At 37.0% G+C, this 26704-nt stretch overlaps 1 protein-coding gene across 1 annotated transcript in view; it reads right to left on the bottom strand.

Annotated features, from left to right (window-relative positions):
* Nucleotides 1–566: 566 nt before the first annotated feature.
* Nucleotides 567–26704, bottom strand: part of ARFGEF1 (ADP ribosylation factor guanine nucleotide exchange factor 1) — an 85083-nt gene continuing 58945 nt past the window's right edge. Inside the window, exons 20-39 of the mRNA XM_015618776.3 lie at nucleotides 25876–26004; nucleotides 22590–22748; nucleotides 22126–22276; nucleotides 18533–18623; nucleotides 17436–17476; nucleotides 17178–17347; nucleotides 16403–16554; nucleotides 16071–16243; nucleotides 14956–15116; nucleotides 14161–14291; nucleotides 13185–13314; nucleotides 12087–12222; nucleotides 11860–11998; nucleotides 7524–7593; nucleotides 5807–5936; nucleotides 4898–5037; nucleotides 4356–4524; nucleotides 3719–3857; nucleotides 2735–2852; nucleotides 567–2000 (exon numbers count right to left, since the gene is read on the bottom strand). Of these exons, the coding sequence (XP_015474262.1) occupies nucleotides 1836–2000; nucleotides 2735–2852; nucleotides 3719–3857; nucleotides 4356–4524; nucleotides 4898–5037; nucleotides 5807–5936; nucleotides 7524–7593; nucleotides 11860–11998; nucleotides 12087–12222; nucleotides 13185–13314; nucleotides 14161–14291; nucleotides 14956–15116; nucleotides 16071–16243; nucleotides 16403–16554; nucleotides 17178–17347; nucleotides 17436–17476; nucleotides 18533–18623; nucleotides 22126–22276; nucleotides 22590–22748; nucleotides 25876–26004 (2694 nt within the window). The 3' untranslated portion in view covers nucleotides 567–1835. The remainder of the gene's footprint in view (nucleotides 2001–2734; nucleotides 2853–3718; nucleotides 3858–4355; nucleotides 4525–4897; nucleotides 5038–5806; nucleotides 5937–7523; nucleotides 7594–11859; nucleotides 11999–12086; nucleotides 12223–13184; nucleotides 13315–14160; nucleotides 14292–14955; nucleotides 15117–16070; nucleotides 16244–16402; nucleotides 16555–17177; nucleotides 17348–17435; nucleotides 17477–18532; nucleotides 18624–22125; nucleotides 22277–22589; nucleotides 22749–25875; nucleotides 26005–26704) is intronic.

The raw sequence follows: 26704 nt of genomic DNA on the forward strand, positions 1-26704 counted from the left end.
TCATTGAACTGCTTACACTTATTTCTGAAGCCCGCTGTGAATGTCTGTGTCAGATTCATTGCCCTGAAAAGAGAGGAGGCTCCCTCACACACCTTGGTCTTCACACTGCTCTCCTGTGCCAGTCAGGAGTTTTGTGGGAACACACTGGATAACACTCCAATTCCACTTTTACTTATAAAATCAAAGATGCTGACAAGGCTCAGCAGAACTGCAATCCCAGCCCTTGCCTTGCCCCCTTCTCCATCAGCTGTTTGGTGTTTGTATTTTAATCCCCAGAGAGCAAAGTGCAGTACTTGAGCTTCTGTCTGTGCAGCACTACAGTTCTGACCAGTTCATGTAGCATTTTTATTCTCCTCCAGACATGCCCACCTTTTTAAAAAAAATTTACCCCTCATTTTCCCCCTGTATTTGTGTCTAACCGTGAGAAGCGGCATCCCAGTCAACCAGAAGGCACCCAGCTTTCTGCTCCTGGGGTCTGGGGTTTGCTCCTTTGAAACAAAAGCATGAGAGGCAAAGCAAACTGTAAAACAAGTAGCTGTGGATTAGACTGGTTTTGATTGCACTGATGAAAGAGTTCAAAAACTTTATTGACCTATAACCTGATTAGAATATGCCAGATGAGAACCAAATATTGTACAGAAAGTTGTACAGAATTTTTTTTACATAGAAAACTTTACATATCTGTACCATATACATTTTGTCCATCTGAAAAAAATTTCTACATCCATTGTAATACAGAATGCTTGACAATCTCGTCTGTTAACCATCAGAGCACAATTCACAGTATGAATACATTTCCAATAGATTTAACCATCCCCAAACCATGCCAGATTTGTTACTTGAATATATCCAACATTAAATTCTGTACATAAGAGTGAAATCTACATCAAACAAAAAACATCTGACAGCAGACACAACCTAGACTTGTTTGCAGTGATTCAAGTTCCAGTCCTTGAAGGATCATCATTTCAATGGCTCGTTATATTTAAAAGCCCTAAAACAAGTATATTACAGGTAGTTATGTCAGTCGTGATATTTCTACCGCTGTTCTTGACAAAAGTCGGCAACAATAACTTCTGGGCTACAATGAAACAAAACAAAACAAAAAATAACAAAAAAGGAAAAAAAAAAAATCACAACCAAAAAAAGAAACCCAAACTTCTAGTGCATTTGGTGAACAAGGAAGAGTTATGGGCTTTCAACAAATCAGTAATACAGAAATAAAATAATTTGGGAAGAACTGTATAGTGTTAAAGAGTTTATATTACAGACCTGCATCTCTGTACATTTTCACAGAAAGATGATTACCAATGTCTCAGACAGCCTGAGTGTGCAAAAATCTTAGAATATCAGACATAGTTGCTAAATAGTTTTTTCCATGAACAATAATCTCCATTTTCTTTTCACTATAAACATTTTATCCTTCAAAACACAGCTCTCCTGAGTTGTACTTCTCGCAGAAGCTCAAACCTTTACATATATATGTTTCTTTGGGTACATTTTACTTTCACACCCTCCATAAAGATCTGTTGCTATACTGCTGTCTAGGACAGTAAAGGACACTGCAGCCCGTGCTGACAAGGGGACTGTGCTATAAACTGGCTCTGTGCTCAGCACGAGCCAGCCAAGAGAAACCGATGGGAGAATCCGCCAGGAAAGAGAGGGACTGGAGTGTTGCAAGCCTTAATTAAGTTTTAAGTGTCTGTACCGTTAACCCTTGGATACACGTTGCCAGAGAAAGAAATTTATATGGAGATCCAGACAGAATGGCCCAGCTACCTGGTCCTTTTATTTAGCTGAGGAATATAAACTTGGAAACAGAGCATCACTATCTGCTAATGCTTGCTTATTCCAGACTCTTGTTCTGGTGGTTGGGATATTTGGAACACCACACCAATCCGCAGGAAAAACCTTCGCAAAACAGCTCGAAGCTCGGGAATAAGGTCAAACTGCATGATTTCACACAACAAAGGGTAGTAGAACGAGGCATGGGCCTTGAACTGAGGAGAAAACAAACAAGAAATGACTCTATTATACATCAGTACACCTCAGAAAGCACACTACAAAATATAGAATTACATACTCTCCCAAGTGCGGGTGAGAAACCCACAGTGACAGGCAGAAATACCTTTACAACTGAAATCAGCAGTGCTAGAATAAGGCTATGACAGCTGTGATGTACTCTGACAGATGCTCACCAGCTACACAAAGCTCCTTACTAATGCTTGTCCTCCAAGAGGAAGTATTTTTCTGTTACAAGCTTTTTCTTGCAGTTGGCCTTTTTCACTTAATTATTTCAGCTGAGTTTTCTTAGAAACAGAGGGAAGTTAAACAGGGATTTATTTACTGCAGAATTACTTTGGAGAAGGTCAAGGTGTACATGTACCTGCAGCACTGGCAGTAGAAACAAGAGTTAATTCTTTGAATAAAACATCATCTCTAATTGTCTTCCTCAGCAGGAGAAGGTTGTTAAAAACAATTTAGCATACACTTCTAAAGGATTCCAGCATCTTTAAACTTCTCTGACATGTTTAATTTTATCACTCACTGCACCTTCACACTGAATTATTAGTGTATCTGTCAAATGCAGTTTGAATATACATTCCCCTCAACACAAGAACAAGAGCAGCAGGAGCTTTTAAAGTCAAGTCTGTAACTGTGTGTGACAAACCAGTCTGGAACTATGACTTACCTGTACACATCATCTGAAACATCATTCCAAACAGTTACTTACCCTTTCATCGCTTATCTTCAGGACTTTAGTCAAAAATAAGAGTAAAAGGTTAGTCCAGGCTTCCCGATGACTTTCTGATGTAAGAGTGAGGAAATAGCTCAGAGCTTCACTGCAGACACTGGAGACAAAAGACACAAAAAAATAGTAACTCACACTTCCTTCTGAATTCTACTGCAGAGGAAGAGCTTTGGCTTTGCAACTTCTGGCAGTGTAGAGCCCTGGTGTACAACAGCATTGTTTTATAAAAGCTGCTCTAAGCCTGGTAAACAACAGAAGGCAGTGACTTTGTTCAACTCAAACCCAAAGTCCTAGGATTTCAGTAATAAATAAGCTGACAAAATGTGATTATGCTGTTTGTATTGAGTATTCTTTGAGAGGTATGTGATAAAATGCTATGTGGACTTTAGGAATCTCTCATGTTGATGTAACCTGGCAGTTTTCAGCTCCGCTTCCTAGTCTGTGAACCTTAAAGTCTCGGCCTTAAGTGTTGTTGTTGAGGTTTAAAGCCCTCTCTTGAAAACTTTATAAACAAAACCCATTCAGATCAACAGCCAAAGGCCTCTGTGTGCTCACAAGGCTGCTTAAGCCCAGTGTCCATTTCTGAAAATGAGAACAAATAGAGCTGGTTCCCTAAAATACCTGAGGGTTAGTGAAAGAAAAAACAGGGTTTAAGTGATAGTTATTTCTTTTTTAAAAAGAAGCTATAATGAGCCCCTACCTACCCAAATGATGCAAAAAAAGTGACAAAATCTTTGTTCTCCCTGCAAGACATGTAATGAGAATAAAAAGGAGAGACAGTGCCAGTAGCTGGAGGCACAGCACTCCCCACAGAACATAAAACTCTTAATATTAGCTGTGACCTACCACACACAAGTTAGCTCTGGAAGTTTACTGCCAACAGAGAAGGTCTATCCTTTTAAATAACCCACCCCCTTTCTTTAACATCAGAAATAACATGAACAGGTTCAGCTCCATGGACCTTACTTCAGCAGTCTTTGCTGGACTTCCTCCCAGGCGCTGGTGCGGCTCTCGTCCATGTACATGCGGAACAGGATGCGCAGCCCACAGGCCAGGCTGCTCGTCTCCTGCTTCAGCAGGTTGGGCTTTGACTTGCCTTTAAAACCTACAGGAATTCCAAGCATCCATTTAGATTTTTGGTTCAGCTGACATTCTTTCTTACTGCCCCCCCCCACTTCCCCTTCTAAGCATCTTCTGCACACAGACATAAGAACCACCTCAGGTAATTAATTTCTCATAATATTTAGTACTATGGAGCATTGCTAAGAATTAAACTATTTATATGTGCCATAACTGTGTGTTTGGCACCATTTTTGGTATCAGCTTCCAAGTGGCTGTGAAACCTGTGTTTGTGCCTTCAGCTTTCAAGCATGGGACTCACACCTACAGCCAAGAATCAGCTTAGCAGCTGTACCTCAGTGAAACCTTGAAATTTGGGAAATGAGAGATATTTGCATCTCCACAGATTAGATCTCCTCCTTTTAGGAATGCTACAGTTATAGAGCTAAAGCTTCAACTTTACATTTTGCATCCAAGTACTTCTGACCTACTTCTGGGTAAATTCACACAGTCACAAAGTATTTCTCCAAGGGGACTGACTCACCTGCTTTCCAGAGAGCAGTTCTTTGTTCATTGTTTGAATTAAATGCTTTAGCAAATCTGTGAGATTCCAGCAGACAATCAAGAAGTTTGAAAAGCTGCTGTGATGTTAGGAAACGATACATCCCTTGATCCTGTGTATCCACATGGACATCAAAGTCTACTGCATCTCTCTATTGAAAAAAGAGGAAGAGGGAAAAAAAAAGATTTAAAGTAAAAATTCACATCTGTCTTCAGCAAGCTCCTGTGATAACTCAATTCTACCTTGTTTACATCTGTACTTGTACTAAACACTGTATTCAAGGTTGTATCCACATCCCAGTTACATAAATCCCTTTGAACAATACATTTTAATCTCCATAGTGCTGCCTTGGCACAGCAAATGCAATTTAACCGAGATTGTAAAAGATCTCAACAGCCCAATGGAAATGCTCAAACCCATGTAAAAATTGTAAATTAGCAATGAAGAGAAGTTCAAGAAATTTTATCTTAAAACCATTAAAGGAAAAGGTATTAAAAAGAGAGATACCTATCAGATCCACTTACTTGTGCTGCTGCTAGATTCTCTGCATCCTCTTTTTTACTAGTTGCTGGGAAGAACACAATGTTGTCAATCGTCTGAATGAGTTCCAGCTGTACAACACACTTGATCAAAAGAGCAGCAAATAACTTCTGTTCTGGAAATTCTTTAAAGGAAAGAAAATTACTTGTTAACTAAAGAACTTTTTTGAGCAGTTTTGAGGGCAAGTCGAAGAAGAGTTTAACTTCAAGCACATGTGTAAACCTGGAATCCACCCGTTGGAATTACTAACCACAGGACAGATCACTATGTTACCAACTGGAATGTTTCCTGAAGTTGTCTGTGATACACTGGATCAACCTAGCACGAAGTTACCTAAAAGTCAGCAAAATGAGTGACTTGGACCTTCAGTGCAATAGGAAGAGACAGAGGCTGTTCCCAGGCTTAGCACAGCACTGGCACCATTGCTTGTTTGCAGCTTGGCAAGTACTAATGTACCACATGCCCATTTTAAGCAACAACACATAACTGCACAAGGATCTTAAATAAGGGTTTGATACCCCCTCTTCAAATCACAGAGAGAACTCTTCTCCAGCTACTGTTTCTGCTGCATTTTGCACCGAAAGATCTCTGCTCCTAAGAAAAGAAATCTCACACAGCATTGTAAGGAGACTACTGTTTTTAATATTTTGCTTTGGATAAAAAGCCTAGAAGCTTGTAGTTGAACTCTTAAGGTTTTTAAAACACAGGCCAAAAACACAGACCCACAGGAGTCCAAGAGAATTCTGTCATACTATGTGAAGACAAAAAATTAAACAATGTGATTTCTTCACACTGTTTCTGAAGTCACAGCTGGAGCTATAACTGATGTAACAAGCATCTGCTACATACTACTCAGGCAGATACCAAATGCCAAACCACTGCAGAGCACGCACTTGCTGCTGGCCTGGCTTTACTCGTTTCTTCAGCTACCGTGGCCCCCGTGCTGGGTTGATATGGGCGTCCATCTGAAGATCGAGGCTGGATGGAATCGTGGATATCTACTGACTTCTGGGAGATTGTATCCTGAAAAGAAAGAAAAACCAATTAAGTAATTAACTTACAGAAAACTTCTAGTAATTGGTAATAGTGCTGTGCTCATCAGAGCTCAAGACATTTGCTGTTTCAACACTGCAATTTCATTCACTTTAGTCATATTTGCTATGAGCATTCATGAAAGATGTACCAGGAAGATGAGCTATTTAGAAAATTGAAAATTTAACAAGTAACAAAGACTTAAGTACACAGAAAAGGCAATGAGTAGCATTTTTCAGATATGTTTTTGTGTTCCCTCCAAACATTTCTTCTGTCACCCAAGAGTTACTACAGGTTTTACCAGATCAAGAGTAGGAGGTTTTGCTGCAAGGTTCCTGTAAAAAACACCTCAGCTTCTCATATCAGTAGATAAACAAGGTTTTCATCTCTACTAGGTAAAAATACATATTTTAATAGGTATAATATCTATATAGATAGCAAAACACTCCATCATATTTGAGCAACCTAAAGAAAAATGAGATTAAAATATCCAAAGCCTGCAAAGATTCTATCCTACTAAATGAGACATCCAAAATATTTTTCCTTTAGTATAATTTATTATAGAAGTTCCGTTAATTCTGAAGTTGCAAAGTATCCTTTTACACTGAAGACAAAAATAATTTTTAAAAACATTCATGTTAAACTATTTCAAAGGGAAAAGATCTTTCAATTTACTCAAGACTAAGACATTTATTTGCCATTTATGCATAGTATTATATTTGACATAAATGGATCAAAAATACAGCCAATATGTTTAGATGAAACCACCTTAAATGAGTCATGGTATAGCATGAAGCTACAATACCCTTATAATGAGAACTGGCCTTCACAAACATTTACTCTCTGTTTAAGCTGAATTATGTTCATAAAGATAAATGGAGGAAGTCAGTCTCTCTTAGTAACGCTCATTTGAGATCATTATCCTTGAGCAACTTCTATCAAGTGCTTCATTAATCTATAAAGAACTTTATAAGAACAGCAACCTTGTGAGAATGTCCAAAAGCTAAACTAATTCTCATCCGTAGCAAAGCAGTTACAGGGCTGTCACTTGCAGGCAAATCCAGACTTCACATCAGTTCATTCAATCAGCACTAAGATATCCGATGGTTATACACATTTTCTACTTTACATATTTAAGGTCTTATTACAAGAGAAAATTTGGAGGCAAAAAAAGAAAAAGTCAATCCAACTGTCAATCTTTCCCTCTTCAGCAGTTTCTCTTCTGGGCAGTACGTCAAAACGAAAGAAAACCACGACTCAAGCCACAAAACAAATCAAAGCCCAAATATAGTATTAGAGAAACATGCCAGACACAGGAGATTACTCAAAACAAACACAGGTAACTACCTACAGCCGATTTCTGGAAGTCTGGAACTTTGCTGCTAACAAACACATACTTCTTTATCAATTAATCCCTTGCCATTTTTAAACATTAAATAGCACTTGAGCTGGGAAAAAAATTGAAGTAAATCAAAATTGAAAAATGTATTCAAAACAAGTTTATTTTTCACCTATTCTACATCACAAGACAGCTGAGCTCTTGCAATCTTAAATTACTGTTTTATTTCAGCAGCTTACCAGTTTTTCTTTTGCATCAGAGGGAGAGCCAGAGCAGAACTCCCCACCGACAGGTCGCCAAGTCAGCAGCCTTGAAAACACAAAACCAAATTTACCAAGTTCCAAATATAAATGGGAACCAACACTCTAAGAAGTCCCTTCAACATGGTGTGGGTTTTTTGCATTAATTTTAATTCTAAGTGCACTTTATTCTTTCAGACATGTTTAAAAGTGTAAGTACTGTGTTAGTTGAATGTCAACATTCCTACCAACTACCTTGGATGGACAAGTGGACTATATTGAGGTGGCTTAGTTTTTCTCAGATACAGGATTTGTCTTCAGGCAATGTTTTAATGCCATTAGTGGGCATCTTCTCCCACACTACCTTAAGCTTGACCTAGAATAAGGAATGAATCTACTCCAGAACTAATCACATGAACATTTGGAAATGTTTTGCATTCGCTGTCTGGGGTATATTCCAGGATTAAGTTTCTATTTACACTTAAAAATTCACCACTTCCACTTAGGATTCATTGCTGTTATGAGGTATCAAATATCACTGACAATACTTCTGATCTTTTCCCTGCTGATTTCCTATAGGACACTACTGTATTTGAGGATTTTAACCTTAGCGCTGAAAATTTCTACAGTAACACACTGTCTGTGCCTGCCAAGATTGAGTAAAATTGGATTAAATAACCTAAGTTGTCCCATCATTTCTTGTTCTATCCAATCTACTGCTGCAAAATAAGATTGAAGTTACTTGTCATTGTCATGACCTCAAACTCTTTACTCTCAATCTGTGCGAGGTAACACACTGGACATTTGTGTCTGCATTTCCTGAGGGAGAGCATTCTCCACCAAGTTAAGCATCCTAAATGAAAATACCACTGATATCCAAAAAACTGAACACTGAATAACTAAAAAGACAGATCAGAGATAAGAAAATATAAAATCTTGAGGCAGGTAATAAGGCAACAAACAAAGTAGAACAGAGAACTGAATTAATTCTTGAAAGCTGCAAGGACATAAATCAAGGTATTGGGATAATGAGCCAGTAGAGGCCAGACCATCATAATTTGTGCAAGGAACTAATTCTCTTGAATTTTTTGATGACAAGCAGGTATTCACAGTGGATTTCTCAGCACCAGAAAGCCAAGACTTGCTCTCATGAAGCTTCAGAAAATTTAAATTAATAAAAATTATAAACAGAAGAGAAATAAACTAAAAGAAAAATAAAAGAAACTATTAAAATAAGCAAAAATCAATGAGCTAGACGAACAAACAGTGAGGTGGAGTGGAAACTGACTGAACAGCTGAGCCAAGAGGATGGTGATTAGGTGCACAGAATCTGGTTGGAGGCCAGTGGTACACCCCAGGGATCAGTGCTGCATCCAATCTGTCCATCTTAATGATCTGGCTGATGGGGCAGAGAGGACTCTCAGGAAGCTGGATACCACAAAAGTAGGAGGAATGGCTGATACCCCAGAGGGTCATGCTGCTATCCAGAGGGACCTCCACAGGCTGCAGAAACGGGCTGATGGTAACCTTGTGCAGTTCAATGAGGGAATAACCAAGTTCTTCACCAGGAGAGGAACAAGCCCACGCTCCAGAATGTGCTGGGGGGCTGCCCAGGTTGGACAGGAGTGAGCAGGGTGCCCCTGCTGCAGAGAAAGCAAACGCTATCCTGGGCTGTGTGAGGAGAAGTGGGAAGGGGAACCCTGGCCTTCTGCTCAGCATGGTGGCCAGTCCTGGGCTCCCCATTTTGAGAGACACAGACCTACTGGACAAAGTTCAGCAAAAAGCCATGGAGGTGAAGAAGGAACTAGAGAATCTCTCCTATGAGAGAGTCTGAGACTACAGGGACTGTCCAGTCTGGAGAAGAAAAGGCTCAGGACATCTCATCAACATACTATAAATATCTGAAATGTGGGGGCAAAGCTGAGCCAGGCTTTTTCCAGTGATGCACAATGCCAGGACCTGAGGACAAACACAGGAGGTTTCCCATGAGCATTAGGAAACACTTTTTCACTGTGAGAGTGATCAAACACAAGGCAGAGGTTGCCCAGAAAGGCTGTGGAGCTTCCCCCCTTGGAGGTATTTGAAAGTCCTGGGAAAACTTCTCTGGGTGGCCATGCCTAAGCACAGGGGGTGGACCACAAAACCTCCAGAGCCCTTTCCAACTTTAGCCATTCTGTGTCATGCTGTATTAGTACCTTCAGCTATCAACACCTCAAGCTTGGCAGCAGTACGGTTCGTGGTTTTTTAGTAACTGATGCTTGTGGAAATTGGTAGCCAGCCGAGTAAACATTGCCGTAGATTTTCCAAACAAGGAAATATCATCAACTCTCTTGGCAAAAAAGTAACTTGCCAAGAATCATCAGAGGCTGATACTGGAACTAAGAACTCAGGCAGAATGTTGCAGCTCTTAAATTAGAGAAGCTGCACAACACCTGGAAGATGTTTCATATGAATGCTAAAAAAGAACAAATGTAACCCTACCTGATCAGAGTAATACGAACTTCTGCCAGAAGATACTTTACACTCCACAGATTTGTAGATTCTGATTATTTAAAGACAACTGGCAATAAAGCACTTGCCCATAAAGTTTTCATATATACCACTGTGTGATTTGTCTGTCTTCGTTTCAATATTAACAATTGTGTTACTGCCAGGCATGGAAAAACAAAGGTAAAAAGATCATTTGCCTTCTCTAAGCACTGAGGCAGCCACCATAACAAGCTTAGTATTAAAAATACAATGTCAAAAGAAAATAATAAAAAACTAAGGAAGGGAGGGCAGGAAAAGCTCCATGGCAAAAAAAAAAAAAAAAAAGGCTAATAGAGGGACTAAGAAATAAAAATATGAAATGTCAGCCAAACAAAAAAAAAAAAAAAAAAAGGCTAATAGAGGGACTAAGAAATAAAAATATGAAATGTCAGCCAAACCAGGACTCTCAGAAAAAGACTTGAGATCCCAACAAAAGACAGAAAGAAAGAAATATCCTCCTAGAACTCAGAAAGAGAAAAAGGTGAGTACCCTCACATAAAATCAAAGTAAGACTACAAAAGTTGGGAACCTCCCAGAAATTTAAGAAAGAATAATATAATGAAGTTCTCAAAAGATGGCATAGAAAGATTAAAAGAGAAGTGAAGAGAAACTTAAAGGAAGGAGTTGGATACTCTCCGAAGAAAAAGAACCCATTTGAGAAGCAGAAGGGCCTCAACATCAAAACGAATAATGCACAGATTTCAAGTTAGCTATAACTAAAGGCAACAGGAATATTTTGAGTATATCTAAATATTAAGATATCCAAAATGCTGCTCTAGAAAGGTTTCTAATATTCAACTATAAGAATACCCTGAAATTTAAATTTTGATCATATGCTGACACCAAAGCAAATGTTCTGCTACTGAATATTAATTTCAAAATCTTTCCAAGTACAGGCCATAATAAGTCAGGGTTAATTCAGCTGGATTTTTACATCCAGAGATTTGGGTTCCAATTTTATTTTTGGCAGTTACCAAAATGCAGAAGTATCTTGCTAGCTCCCAAATATTTCATCTTCATTTTATAATTATTTTTGATGGAATTAATTTATACCTACTTACAAAAAAAAAATGTAAGGCAGTTACAGGTTTTATCCTTTAATGGATGAATGAAGCTCTCTTACGGTGCTATCTGATATACAACTCTAAAATTAAGCAAAGACTGACTTGAAGAAGGTTCATTTTGTTTCAGTTTTCTACAGGCCTAAAGTAGGTCCCAGAAGCAAACAATATGAACTGGATGAAATACAGCACTCGGAATGGTACAGCCTTACTCCAAGAAACCTCACACAGAGTTGTTATATGAATGGAAAGGGTTACCACACATCCAAGGTAATTTTCACAAAAATATTAAGATTCATATAAATATATGATGGAAATTAACCATAAACCACAGAGACTTAAATCTGTAAGACTGTTGCAGTATTTCATGGAAAAAGCTCCACATGTAATTAGAAACAGCAAAGCCTGCATCTTCTATTACAATAAAGAAAATAACAAAAAAAAATCAGATAGTACTTCTCCAGAAATCCAAAACCTTAACACTGATTCATGTTACATTTGGGGGGTTGTTGGGGATTTTTTTTTGCTTATCTCCTATAAAGTATTTTAGTTTTTAACACTTTATCATTAACAATGCAGAAGAACACCTACACCTAATTTATTATCATGTTACAAGTAAGTCTGTTTCTCTTTAGTCCACACTTATCAGCTTTTTATTCATCCCACCTATGAGATATCTAAGAATCTGAAATGGATAAATCTAGGTAAACTCTTTTACAAAGTATAAATATTAATAGTTGTCTTACGCATGAGGGATTGTAGTTTTGAAAATATCCAGCATGCAAGTGCAAGTTTTATCCCAGATTTCTAGGGTAAACTTTTCACCATTAAGGATGACAACATTCTCCAAACAGTTTGTACCAGATCGTGCCAGTTGTTCATTGTCTGTAAGAGACAAACAGTGTATTTGTTTATTCACACTTAACACAGTAAAATGTTGACATTGTTTTAATGTAATTTGTACAGTTCTTACCTTGCTGCACACACCAGTACAGCTGTGCAAATATATCATCCAGAAGAACATCACTAAGTACTTCTAAATACTGTGTAAATACATCACATATTGCATAAAGTGCATGGTTACAAGTAGTTGTCATCCACTCGGCTTTCTAGGAGTCAAAAAAAAAAGAAGAGTTACAACCTTAATGTGAAACTTCTGGATACACACACAGACAAACATTCATATTTACTCAATTTGCTTTACAGTGACATAAAATTCATTTCTGTATCTTAAAACCTCAAGATCTGGAGCCTCAAATCCTGCTTTGCTAACTAGCAGGTTTAAAAAGAACTACAGGAACATACAAACAAGCATCTTAGTGTCCAATTCTAGATCGCTGATTTAACACCAAGCTAAAGCTGTGTTTACCATTTTTCAGGGAAAAAAATTACAAAGTGAGACATGTCCTAATACAAAGTGTCAGACAAAGCCTCCCAAACAATTGACAATTCTGATCTATCTTCTAATACTAATAATTTACACATTAGTTACATTTTAAAGCCCATTTCAATTGTTTTTCAGAACAATACCTGGTTCTGGTTTGGCAGACCGAAAACCAGATGGCTGGTCAAAAGTGTGCAATGACAGCATAGTGCTGTTTCGGGTGGTTTTTTTTGTGGGTTGGTTATGGGCTTTTTTGGTTTCTGTTTGGCTGAGAGGTATTTTTTCACCTCGTCATCAAAAATTTTAGAACTAACAAAACTCATTTCTTCTAACTGTAACTTCACTGCTGATTATAAGCCTCACTCAAGTGAGCATGTTGTTTGTCTCAGATTCCTAACATCACATGTGACACCTACAGTTACAAACCCTAAATACACTGCATTTCATGCTATTCTTCTGTTGTTCCTAGTGTAAACTAATAGGCCTTTGACACACATAGCTTTAAAAAATGAAAAAAGTAACAACACCTGCCAACAGAATGCCATTAAAACAAAACAAGGCTACCAGAACCACTGGCCCACCATCCAAGTTTTGAGGTTTACCCTACATTACTTCACAAAATTATATTACAGGTTTTCTACTGTAAATGTAGTTCTCATGTAAATTATCTTCCTCCACTTTTATCACCTCAGTCTGCTGTTCTGGCAGTTTCATGTTGTCAAATATCCTGAAGACAATCCGAAACAGATCTTGCCACCAGTGTTTTTCATAAGTATGGCCATATGTCTTCATTATTTCAAACATTACTGTTAAGCCCCTGAAATGAGGAAAGAACAATTTATACCAAGAGTTAGAGAAAGATATGAATAAGATCAACTAAGTACAACTACAGCAGCAATAACAAACTCAGATACTGTTGAGAACATTATACATACATGAGTACACAAAATATAAGTAGAAACGTAACTTGTAAAAAAACCCACTTTATAGTCCCACACAATAGCCAAAAAAGAGAAAGTTGAGAGTTGTGGTAATTTAAAATGAATAGAGTAAACCAACTCCTTTACCAAGGGCCACAAAAATTAATAAACAAATAGTTCCAGTTAAAAAGCACAAAAGTCTAGAAACAAGTATTAACCTTCACCAGCTACAAAGGGAGGCCAGATGCACAGATCCCATGCCAATGTGTAAATTTAAAGTTATTTGTGTACAATCCCTCCTATTTCACATCAGAACTACAATTGAATACACTTTACAAGGGAAAATAATTTTCCAGGAAAATAAGCAAGTTTTACATGAGATCAGAGTACAGCTTGGCTTCTTGTAACCATTTCTGCAATCCTCAACCACTTAATGAATCATGGTATAAAAACAGTTTTAAAATTCCCAAGGTAAGTAGGATAAGCAAGACACAGAATGCAATCACAATCATATAACTTTGTTGTTTATTATAATAGAAAATCAAAATTTCAAAAGTACAGAACACAGACTTAATTTCTGTATTCCAATGTCTATTTAAAAGGCATTTATTGTTTCCACAGTGGTATCATCCAAATTAAATACTTAAGAAATTTTACAGGATTTACATTTACCAAGAGTTGTTTTTATTCAAAAAGTATAAAGCAGGCCTTTTAAAATTTGAATTACAAATACTGATTGTTACCTGGTTCTTACATCTAATTTGCATCTATTGATGATACAGGACAACTCAAAGAGAATTGGGAACCATCCTCGCACCCACACTCTGTCTTCAGGAGCTACATTCATATCGTCACTTGTGTACTCCTTGAATGCCTTTAGAAGGAAACACAGAGTTATACAGCCATAGAAGTTAGATTCTTCAAAATAAAACACAGCTGGACTGTAAATAACAATCTCTCTCCTGCAAGAGAATTACACCCTGATACCTCAGATGAATTGGCAATTGAAACAGTAACACTGAGAAAGTGAAGTGTTTTTCAAACTAATGCTTATGAAGAATAAACCTAAAAAAATAAACAGGATTACACATTTAAGCATCAGCTTTTGCTTGCAGTTTAGTGTGAGTCCCTTGCTCTTATTTTTATAGAGACAGCGCTGAAAGTGAGGATCTAACCATAACATTTTGAGGATATCAAGCATTTTTGGTTATGCCATTATCCATTTCTTCACTTTTCTCAGTGGAGAGCAGATCCTGAGATATGCTGATTTCCAACAGCTCTCAGGAATGCTAGTCACCAGCTGAAACTGGGTGGTGGGTAGGGATGGGCAAAGGGGAATAAAAGAAGAATAGAAAAATCACCCTTACTTTCCAAGCCTGCATAATTTTATACTCCAATTGTTTCTGAATAAAGTACATTTCTAATGAGAAAGGTATTTTCCATGAAATCTATGAAACTTGAAGGGAAGGCAGTAAGTTTAGTATAACTACTTTTTTTCTTTATAAAAGCACTTGTAATTTAGTTAACATAGACTATACCTGAGGCCTGTCAGACACATATTTTGCACAGTGGCGAATGAGGCGGATCGCTTCCATACTGGTATCTGGAAATGCTGCATTGCAGGCAAATTCAGACAAGCACTTCACTGCATCCTGGAAAGAATCTATGGTTGCTGGGAAGTGTTTTTCAAACACGATTGCTGAAAGAAAAGTGTGAACAGGAGAAAAAATGTGTCATGCTTTAAAATCTATTAATTCTTATATGAACTGTCTGTAACAGAAGTCATCAGAGACTGGTTCATTGATTGCTGCTGTCAAATGCCTGAGTAGTAAGAAAAACTAAAGAAAAATAAAGAAAACAAAAAAAACATTATCCAGAGGGCATTTCACTTTGACAGTGAAATGTTTAAAGTAAATTAATCTAGACTAAAGCAGGGAAATGTAACAGTTAAGCAAGACCAGACTAACAGGCTTACTATTTAACACTAGTCTGTGTCACCAGAGCTTAAGAGGGATGCATGAAGCATGGAGTTCCACCTACTAATGGACCTCCTCCCCAGTTACATTTTGCCTTGTTTTTAAATAGCTTTTGAAGAAAAAAAGTGCTTAATCAATGATAAAACAGTTTCATAAACTTGCAGAGGTTCAGACAGAATAAAGAGATCCCGTAAAGCCTGGGATCTAGATTAGAATAGAGAGAGACAAAAAAAAAATGTCACAGCACCCCCTAGTTCCACACTGTCTCCTAAACAGGCCTTACACAAGCACAATTCAGAAACACAGAAAATGACAAGCAAACAACATATTAGTAAAATATGTACTTTTTTTTCCTATGGAAAATGCCAGAAATAATTAAATAAACATTTAAATAAAAATGTACACATTAAATAGAATTATCTAATGCCTGAGTTGTTTTACTACAGAACACTACAAACAGGTAAGTTTTTTTTAAAAGGCATAAAGAAAACCAGTGATTCTAATCCATTGAGTGACTTTTATAAGTATTTTCCCAGAGGACTGATTGGGATGTGTAAATCATTGGTTCCAAGACATGAAGCAGGCTCTGTTATGCAGGCTGTGAGTCCAGAGGCAAAGCCTCTTGGGCTCTGGAGTGACACTCACTTCCATGACATCTGAATATGGTTTATACTCACTGACAATGTGTCCTGTAGTCTGGAATGCCAGTTCCACTATACTTTCATCCTGATCTGAAGCTGCCAGATGAAACACTGAAAAAATGTTTTTCCAGCCAGAACGAATGTTAGCAGCCTGGGAATTCACCATCTGTGCAATGCACCGTACAACCATGTCTCGAATAGTAGGAGACCTAAATTAGGATAATAAAACAATTTTTAAAAATCAATTACATAATCAATTAGAATAGTATAAATCTCTAACAACTGATTTTACAAAAGCAATTTGAAACATTAATAGCAAAAGTTGATGCTTGTGATCCCAAGCAATTCAGTTAATTGTATGTTATTACCTGTTTCTCTTCATGATATGTTCAAATGGTCTTAGGAAATCCTTCTGGAATCGGAAATTAGCAAGTTCTCCTTTTTCCAAGAACTTCATTGACAATTGCCTTAATGAGTCTACTGCAAAAATAGCTACATCTTCATTTGGATTGCAGCCAACCTGAGAATGTAGAATAGAAATGCAGAGTAAGCTTGCATCAGAATCTTATGGATTCAGCACAAGCTGCCTTTACAGTTGATGGCAGAGAACTAAGCAGTACAGGAAAATTAACGAAATAAACAGTAGTCAGTTCCAGAAACCACACTGTTTATACAATTCAATAATCCCTAACTAATTCCAGCTATTTTCTACATTAAATAACCTGGCATTTAAAACCTTCTAAAAACAAGCAAGCTGTCTGTCCTCAAAATCTGTATTAAAAGTGCATGTCAAACATTCATTTGATAAACAGTCAATTTCGACTTGAAAACAAACTCTTAAACCAAGCATCATGAAACACCCCCAAAAACTGCAATACAGAACAGCAGCCAGTTCTGGACACAGATCATGATAAATAATTTAATATATACTTCTGTTTTTATATTTGTTATACTGTGTACTTCTGCCTTCTTGCAGGTCTTTCCGGCTTTACAATTTTGTTGGTTTAAGCTTACAGAGAAGGACAGAAAAACCATTTTGATTCATACAAGCACATGATACATTTATTTTCCAATAAATCTCAAAATAAAATAATCTGTATCAATAACTGAAGGAGTATGAACTATAAGCATTAACAAGGATACCTTATTAAAATGATCGCCAATAACTTCCCAGATCCTGGACCACTGTAACCTTATCCGGCCCATGTTGTAATAAGAAATCTCTACTATCTTCTGCAGGCTAAACATTCGAGGGTGGGTAGCAGACAGCAGCTCATCCATGGACACAGCACAAAGCCAGCGAACGAAATCCACTGTTAAATGACCACAGTTTTTAATGCAATATTTTTCCAGTGTTTAGTTTACAGGGGTGGGGAAGGGTAGGGAGGAGACGAAACCTACCAATAGCATTTCCATCCAACCTCGTAGATCCCGTAAATATTCTGTAAAGTGCAGTTGAAGACATGGTTAAAATTTCTTAAGAAAAGCATGTGTTAAATCTGATCAAGTTTCCTTGTCTTGTTTTCCTCAATGATATATAGACAGTCTCTGATTACCTTTATTTATTTAAAAACAGTTAGTAATTGTAAAGACATAGCAAGAATACTGTCAGCTTCTATCATCCCTGATCCAAATACAGAACTCAAACGTCTCCAGAGTGCACAATATCCATTTGTCATGACAAGTAGGTATTTGAAACACTTCCCATTATGAAGCAGGGAGGGACACTGCAAACTTAAACATCTATTATATGTTTGACATCAAGCTTCCAGTACACCTGATGTGATTTTACTGCAAGACAACTTTTCATTGAACTGACATCCATCTTTCTGACTGTATTTCAACCACAGAAGTGTTTGTAAGCCTTCAAAATGATACCTCTTCATCAATTTTGACAACCATTAAGAAAATTATATGTTCTGATCTCTTATATGCTGAGCAAGCAAGATCCATGAACACTCCGGTCTGATCACTACTGTAGGATATAAATAGGGAATGCTCATAATATGTATTCTGCCTAGCCAAATCCAGTTAAAATAGATGTGATTCATAGAATGGAAGATTGGAATAATAATTTTGGTCATTTCAGACAACATCTACATAACCTAGAGGAAAGCAGGGAGTCAGTAATTAAATTTAGGAGAAAAAGGGTCTGACAGTGTCCTCAGTACAAAGCCAAAATGAGATTTGCTATCTATTACTATATACAGTAAATCAAGATTCAACAGACACTACAGCAGACTTCATTCTTTATTCAAGTCTTCTTTAGTAACTTTTTTATCAGTAAAAAAGCTTATTATGTAATCTTCATTCTGCTCCTTCTTTCAGAAACACCGATGATCCAAAAAAAAAATCTTTCCCCCCCCATCTGAAAAGCACTGCACTATGGTAGTTTTTATGTAGTCTTTTCCAAATAAAGAAGGTCCTTTTCTTAGCACAAGGTATTCAAATACTGCTCAAAAAAACTTCAGATGGAAACAATAAATTTTTTACAGTACCTGTCTACAGCAACAACAACGCTTTGGGAGCTAGTTTCACCAATGGATTCCTGAATACTTGCTATCTGCTTCCAATCCACATTTCCACCAACTACAATGAAAAAAAATTTGAAAAATGGGTAAGAAAGAATATGGAATGGGTTGGGAACAAAGAAGAAGAAAAGTTGTGCCACTACCAGTATAATTAAATATATTTTTAATTCACAAAAAGGGAAGTACATTATGAATTTCCCTTGCATGAGCTGGCCATCTCAGTGAACAGTTGCATGTTGGTGTAAGTCCTAATTATCCTAATTACCTAAGTATTATATCTCTATCCATATATAAACTATATTAGTCCCCAAAAACTGTCCACATTTAGAGCAACAGATACAAATGAAAAAAATAAACCTCAAAAGAATTACCTTTTTTTTCCTCCATGATTTCCAATGAACCTTTGGAAATCTTGCCACTTAGAATGCACAACATATGACTGAGAATATAGCTTAGAGGAGAATTTTTCACACTTAATTACCATCAAGAGAGTAAATCCATCCCAAAAGATTTTATTTTTTCTCATTCAGAAAGAAGAGCTTCCACCAAAACTCCATCTTTAAGCTACATCTCAATTACAGCAAAATTATCACCCCAAAATAGTGAGAAGTATCTATAAATAAAAATAGCAATTATTTATTTTAGAGGATGGAAACTAACCCACATCTGGGAATGCTCATATGAAGAAACTGCTATCTTTGCAGTGAGAAAAATCCCAAAATTTTTAGCAAAATCCAATCTTCCCTTGAACTACCATCAAAAAAAAAAGAGCAGGAATCTTGCAACCACTCTGGGTAATTCCACATACCCTGTATTCAGGACTTTTTTTTCCCCCAGCAATATAGAAAGGAGACTGAAAGAGGCAAGTAGTTCTGTTCTCAGAGGTTTGCTGAGAGAAAACCTTCTCATATTCAGCCTGCCTCTGTCTTGATGTGCTTCATCCCCACTTGAAGGTGGCTGAAGATGACTGTCAAATCTATATAATCTGACCCACCTGAAGTATTTTCCTAGGGCATTTATGGAACAACTTCTCTGTACATACATATGTACCCTCACACTTGTATCTCAGCAATTTATAATACCCCTGGGTTTGATCAAGACTTCTCTTGCAAGTACACAGGCTGCCAGTGTCAATTAGGTTGAATCTTGCTAATGAGTCAAGTAAGAAACACAGATAATGGGCAGCTGACTGTGAGGGGAATTTGAAGAGTTATTTCCAAGGAGTCAAAACCTTAACCAACTCTAAGAGTTTACATGAGAATTCCTTGTGATCACAGGATTTGTAATGCAAAGCTTGAAAACCTAAACAGACAGGAGACTTAGACTCTAACAGCTGTGAAATCTTTTACAATGAAACACAGGAGTCAGTTATGTAACTGCTTTACAAAAAAGAGACTCCTCGGATTCCCACTGTCCAAAGAGGATTTCTGGTTACCCAAGAAGTACACTTTGGCTATGACCTACTCACAGCAGCAGGTTTTGTCTTCCAACTTCGTGAACAGAAATTGACATAGAAGAAATGTGAATTTCACAATTACAATTCCAAGTAAGGCAACATTCCTACCAAAGGAGAAATAGACTAGATGCTTATTCATTTACTTTTACAACCCCCATGTTTGTGATGTTTTGAATTTCCAAGTACAACAACAACAACAACAAAAGGGGTCACAACAGGAAGGTAATACAAGAGATAATGACATTTGAATGCAGATGCCTGAACAGCCACACCTGAATCCTTGCTGAGGCAGTAAATGAGCAAAGGAACTTTTGTGTCTGGTTTGGTTGATCTTTGTTATCTCAGAAAACATATTAACTTTACCAAGAAGACTGAGTACTACTGCTCATCCACATCTGATTTTGCTAGTAGGTCTGAAAGATGGAGCTTCTGTGTCACCAGACTGCAGCTTCACTCACTCTAAACAACTATTTTCCTGCAAAATATGTCTGTGTATATGGACATACACATTGTGTATTCTTTAAATGAATTTAGCTTTCTAGAAAGCTCCTTTGAAACCTGTAGTTCCAATGCATACTTTGGAGTAATCATGGAAGATGAACCTATCTGCAAAAAAGGATTTATGGACAGAAGTAAAATAACTAAAACAGTTGAGAAAATGTTCTAACAGCCCCTTAGTGCATGAAAACCAAGTTAAGCATTTTCCTATAAGATTGAAGCAACATTATTGAAAAAAAAAAAGAAAAAAAAAAGAAAATGGTGAAGTTTCCATATGTGCACTGTAACAAGCATTCCAAAATTTTGGTTCAGAGAAAAACATTTTATGCACTGGGGCATAAACTGTTTTCCCTAGAAATGTAGCTGACAGCAGCAAAAGGTCTTTATGAGCTGGACCTATACCAATGACTGGTAAGTATGATTTAGAGACACCTGAAAACCGTTTACATTCTTGAGTTATGAGGACTTTAAACCTTTAAAGGCCAGTCACTGCAGCATAGAGAAACTGCCAGCATTTGGAAGTAGCCAAGTTGCACAGGTCATCAGGGAACACTAAACTGAAGGATGCATATTGAAAGGGCAGGAAGAAGCTCAGAATATGAGATGTTGGCAGACTCATTGATTTCCAGGCCTAAGTTTTCCCTTCATCAATCTTTGGCAAGGTGAGGGGTGTACAGAGGCAGGCCAAAGGGGAGCAGAAGGGAAATAAAAGGAATGACTATAGAAGAAGAAAAACTGTCTGAGGAGAACACAAAGATGAATTATTAGGACTAGTTTGGGAGCTAAAATCAGGGGAAATAGAAAATTATCATTACTCAAAAAAAAGTTACACGAAAAACTGAGGCTTGTTTGGCTGTGGGTGAAGTTCAAAAAGGCAGGAGACACTGAGCATCACACTGTAACTGAAACTTTCTCATAGTCAAAAACACTTATATATATATACTTTGATGTTTCCGGAGTTTTTTAATGTCCTATATCCTACACCTGTATATCTTTAACCGTGTTCCCATTTAAAACAAACAAATAAAAAACAACCCCAAACCTTCTAAAGATAAATTTAAGGTAAGTCTTATACTTTTATAAGAAGGTAAGAAACATCTCATTTTTTGCAGTATATTTTGGTGCTCAAGTCTAAAAAAGGCACTTACTCAGTACTGAAGTAACCAGAATAGGAAAGAAATGGATTTTCAGAATTTAAGCTAAATTCATCTCCCACTTGGTTTGAATTCTGTGTGTGTCTCACAAAGCTCCACAACAGATGCTTAACCTACACATACTGACTTACTTGCTTGGTAAAATACTTGGCACACTAATGTTGCAATATTATTAAATCTGGTCATACCATCTGCAATCCATTCTTAGTTGGAAAGCTATATTTTAATAGAAGTGAATAATATATATAATCTTCTTAAATTTTCCACCCCAGCAATAATAACAGAGCAAACTAAATATTCCAGAAATTGGAATACATCTAGTCAAAGCGTAAGTTTTACAAGGAATACTTCATGGTCTTTTGTCAGAACCTCACATAAAAACACAGAACAAATTTAAATAGTTCTCTGAACAAAACCAGTTAAATGAAATATTTCATATTTGCATTACTTACCCAGTCCCAGCCCCACAAATTCATCAGGTGCCTGATCTTTTGTTCCAGTAAAAGAACCTTCCCTGCCGCGCACTGTCCCTGAGATGTAGCGAGGTTTTACTCCAGTTCCTATTAACTGTGCCAGTTCAAGTTGACTGATGCATTTCAGAATCTATTCCAGAGAATAAAGAAATTGTTTACCAACAAAAAGCCGGTAAAGATCTTTAGAAGAAAAGAACTCTAAACACTTGAGGTCAGAAAATCTGTTCTTTTGTCTAAAATGAATATTAATTTAAATAGTACTGGATTTGTCTCTCACAGTTTTATTTCTCACTTAGGCATGTTTTGCTACTTTAATTAGCTGCATAATGTATGCAACAAAAGTATACATGCAGCACTTACCTAAATCCCGCAAGTAAGCACACTACGGTGTTGAAAAATCAGTGAACATGCTTTTGTACAGTTTAAATAGAAATGACTTGTACCTCATGCCAGGAATTTCCTAAATAGTTTCCATCCGTATGAGCCACCGTGATGAGAGTTTTAATGGTGTCAATATTCTTCTGCTTCATTTCAGTAATACCAGAACTCACTGTAAGCAATGTAAATCTTGCTAATGCTTGAACATACGCATCTCTTTCAAGCTACAAATGGGAGGGAAAGAAACAAATATCTCATAAATATTTTTGCCATTTTTAGTTCTTAGTGCAATCTCTGTGATTTCATCAACTATACAATATACCTTTCTCTTCCTAGAACTGGATTTCCAAAGCTTAGTGAAAATGTATCAAGTTCTTCACCAGTAAGAAGATATCTGTAGGATGAAATCAGGTTCTTTCTGGTTTAGGAACAAGAAGTGTAATGTCTGACAGCATAGAATGCAAAAGTTGCATTTAAGTTTCTGGTTTGGTCTTTTTTGGGGAAAACAGGATGTTGTTTCAGAAGCAATGTTGCTACTTAGCCTAGCTTTTAATATTCTTGTACTATACTCAGACCTAATCTGAAAATGCTGCCTTTAGCAGACTCATTTAAGTTTAAGCATTTTTTGTCAACAAAATCTAAAAAATGTATCTAAATGGCCTGTTAGGACATTCCATGGAATTTCTCAAAAGCTATTTGATTTAATCCACATCATTTGGAGCACCACAGAAGCTTCTGAAGCAAGTGTCATGGGTAAACAGCAAGTAACCATAATCTAGATAGACCTCACAAAAGAAAATTCTACCCAGTTACCCAATTTTTATGTGTATGGTATCTATAAGCAACAAAGGGAACTCCTCAGATCTCACATGAACCAATTACAATTTTTTTACAATGGTAAAAAGGAGATTAGAGTGGAGCCCACAAGTGCATTTGTTCTCCTGTTATGTATAAAGAGAATGCTGTAAAGTGAAATGGTTGTACACCAGATAAACAAATGACAATTATGAAATATATTTAACTGTTTGGATATTTAGGGCTCTTTTTAAGTAAAAAATCACTGAGCATGGAAAGCAGCCAGATATAAAATATTAACAAAAAACTCCAGGAAGAATGGGACTCCACAGAGAAAACATGAACACCACAACAGTGGAATATGGTAGAAGGGAAATACTGCCACTGAGTCACTGATCACACTATAGCTGCCACATTCAAACCACTACTGCAAGGTATGCTGGCAAAGGAACACAAAATGATGCAGAAGCACAGAAAAATGAAGTCTCAAAGCAAGTACTAAGTACTAAGCAATGAATCTTTAGAATCTACAAACTGTGTATCTTCCAAAAAACCCAAAATGTTTACAGTTCTACTCATTCACACAGGAATTCCTCCCTCCCCTTTTTTTCTCAGCTTCTCCTAAAGCAGAAGACAAACAACTAAATAATGTGTCTATCACTCAGAAATTTTAACCTAATGATATAAGCAGATTAAGTACATCCTTTTGATGCATACCTTGTCTCAGATGCTTAAAGACAAAAGTCAGACTGTGTGACAAGTCTAAGATTAAAGGCATAAATAATTAAAACCAGAATCTATAATTGAAGTTTTAGAGGTGAACATGCATAACTTCAACTATATTGTGCACTTTGTAATTTTTCTTAAAATTAAAGGCATACAGGTCCCTCTGTTATCTCTCAAGGTGTGTAAGCAAATGTAAACTCTTAATAGACACCAATCTTAATTTCTGTACATTTACACTATGAAAACTGTTAAGTTACCATCACTGGTTAAGCACATGAGGAAAAACTTCATTCCAACAGAAGAGATCCTTAAGTCTAAAGTAAAATCTTAAAGTTAAAGTACGGATGTGCCAGTCTCCTTCAAACCACCAGAGCTATCTGGTGTCTGCAGTCAGACAATATCCCATCTAATCGAGACCTTGTGAACTGGAATCATCCTGTAATACTGAAATCATCAACAAACCAGTACTGTTTTTAATTATACCAACAAAACAGTTTCCATAGAAAATGAAGAAGTAATAAGGTTTATACTGAAAATGTAAAAGCAAACGTTCCCATTTTCTGAAATTTAAAAACTGTTTTTTGGAAGACATCCAATCATGTCCCAAGACAATGGAAGGGTACAACTGAGTCATAGGGATCCTAGAGCAAACATGTCCTTGCCCTCCCCATGCAAGGCTGACCATTGCAGGACCAGAAACTAAACTCTGCAGCTATTGAAACTGGTATTGGTACCAGTTCCACTTTTGCAGCTTAGAAACAAAAGTAACCGGAGTGTGTTTCACTGAACATCTGCAGGCTCCAGGGAAGGCTTTGTTAATCAAATTTTTAAGTCTGTTCAGCTTGGGGGCAGGTGGTTGTGCAGAAATAAAGTGGAAAAACAGAGGAAAGAAACCTCACATGATCTCAAATGGGCTTTTTTAAGTAACTGTATCACAAGTCCTGATGTGCCTTTCTACATTAGTAGAAAAAGTATAAAAAGTTATCTAACTTGCCAAAGACAAGTGCAAGAGAAGAAAGGAAGGAAAGCATTCCCTATTTTATTATATTTCAACATCTTCTATTTAGTCTTATACAGTTGGTTTTTGTGTTGGTGTGTGTTCTCTTGTTAAGCATTTTCAACATACACATGAAATAACACAATGCCAAACATATGGATTTTGCTAACCCCTCTCTTCAGCTATAACACTCATGGCAGACCAGTATTCCATTTATTAACTAATACTCTACAATAACATAATTGTACCTTCCCTACCAACGGTTTCTAAATAGAAAAACAAAAGCCAAAAAAAGCCCATGTTTAATCACCATTGCCCTCTGGTGCCAGAGTGTCTGGCATTCTTGGCATTGCACTTAATGCAAGATCCATTCATTCATTACATCAGGAATGCCATTTCCAGTGCTTTAAGTGTTAATCCATTTATAGACATCTTGGATTAATATAATCTCTCTGAAGTTGAGAACAGTATTTCGAATACAGTTCACAGAGATACTATTTTACAGGACAGAGAGACTCATTTTATAAAACACAACACATCTAAACAGCTTTGTAACAATGCTAGAAATAAAATACTTTGACATAAAAGAAGTCAATTCCTAGGGAAACAAACATTCAGTGCAGAGGCATGGAAGCACTCACCACAAAACACCAAGAAAAATAAAGGTCACTTAATTTACACTTCCAGTCAAATTTCAGATGAAATAGCAATGAAAGAATCAGGCAGCCTCTCGGTATTTCAGTGCACAGCTTCAGCAGCAAGGACTCCTGGAACCCCACTAACATTTTTCTGGTACATAAATCAAAGTATTGTCTCAATCTGACATTCTTTACCTGAATGTTGAAAATGCAAGCAATCCGGATTGCACATCGTATACCCTCCAAACAAAGAGAGGCAACTTCGGTGTCATCACAGTCCTGTAGACCCACACTGAACGCAGCCAGGAAAGGTGTCCATGCCAACTGGAATGTATGCAAAGTGAGTGTTTTATTAGCAATTGTTGGTAGTTGAAGGGAATGCTAAATTTCACCATCTTGCTGCAGTGTAAATTCCGTTCTTAACTTACATAATCAACTTTGAAGCTGTCTTTTGACAAAAAGGAAACAGAATATACAAACATGAGATACATAATAGTATAGGGTGGTTAGAAGACACATGAGACATAGACTGAGGTAGAAGTAATGTAGAGTGGAGCTCCCCTCAAAAGCACTTGTCCTCTTCCTCAGCAACAAACATACAGCCACCAGCTTCAGATAGTTGTAAAAACCAAACCCTAAAGCTATGTCAATTAGATATCTTGTACAGTTTTAGCATTTCCAGGATGACTTTTATCTTTGCACACTGAAAAACAGAGTAAACAGTTACTGCAATAACCAACACACTATATAACAGATTTATGATGAGAAGTACATACTTAAGTAAGACTAGCTTATCCCAATAACACCAGAAAAAAAAAAGGAAGGTAGTCAAAGTAAGGCAGACTTTATTAATCACACTAAAATTATGGTAAGCCAACAACAACAAAAATCTAGGACATGACCCTTGCCTTATTGCTCTACTACTAATTTTGTTGCCCTTATCTCGCCATCTTTTTGTACCCAAGCCACTATTGATGTTTCCCATTGCTCTTGCCTTAGGTGGCACTGAGGTTGCAATAAAATA

Source organism: Parus major, chromosome 2, assembly GCF_001522545.3.
Source record: "Parus major isolate Abel chromosome 2, Parus_major1.1, whole genome shotgun sequence".
Classification (NCBI taxonomy): Eukaryota; Metazoa; Chordata; class Aves; order Passeriformes; family Paridae; genus Parus; species Parus major.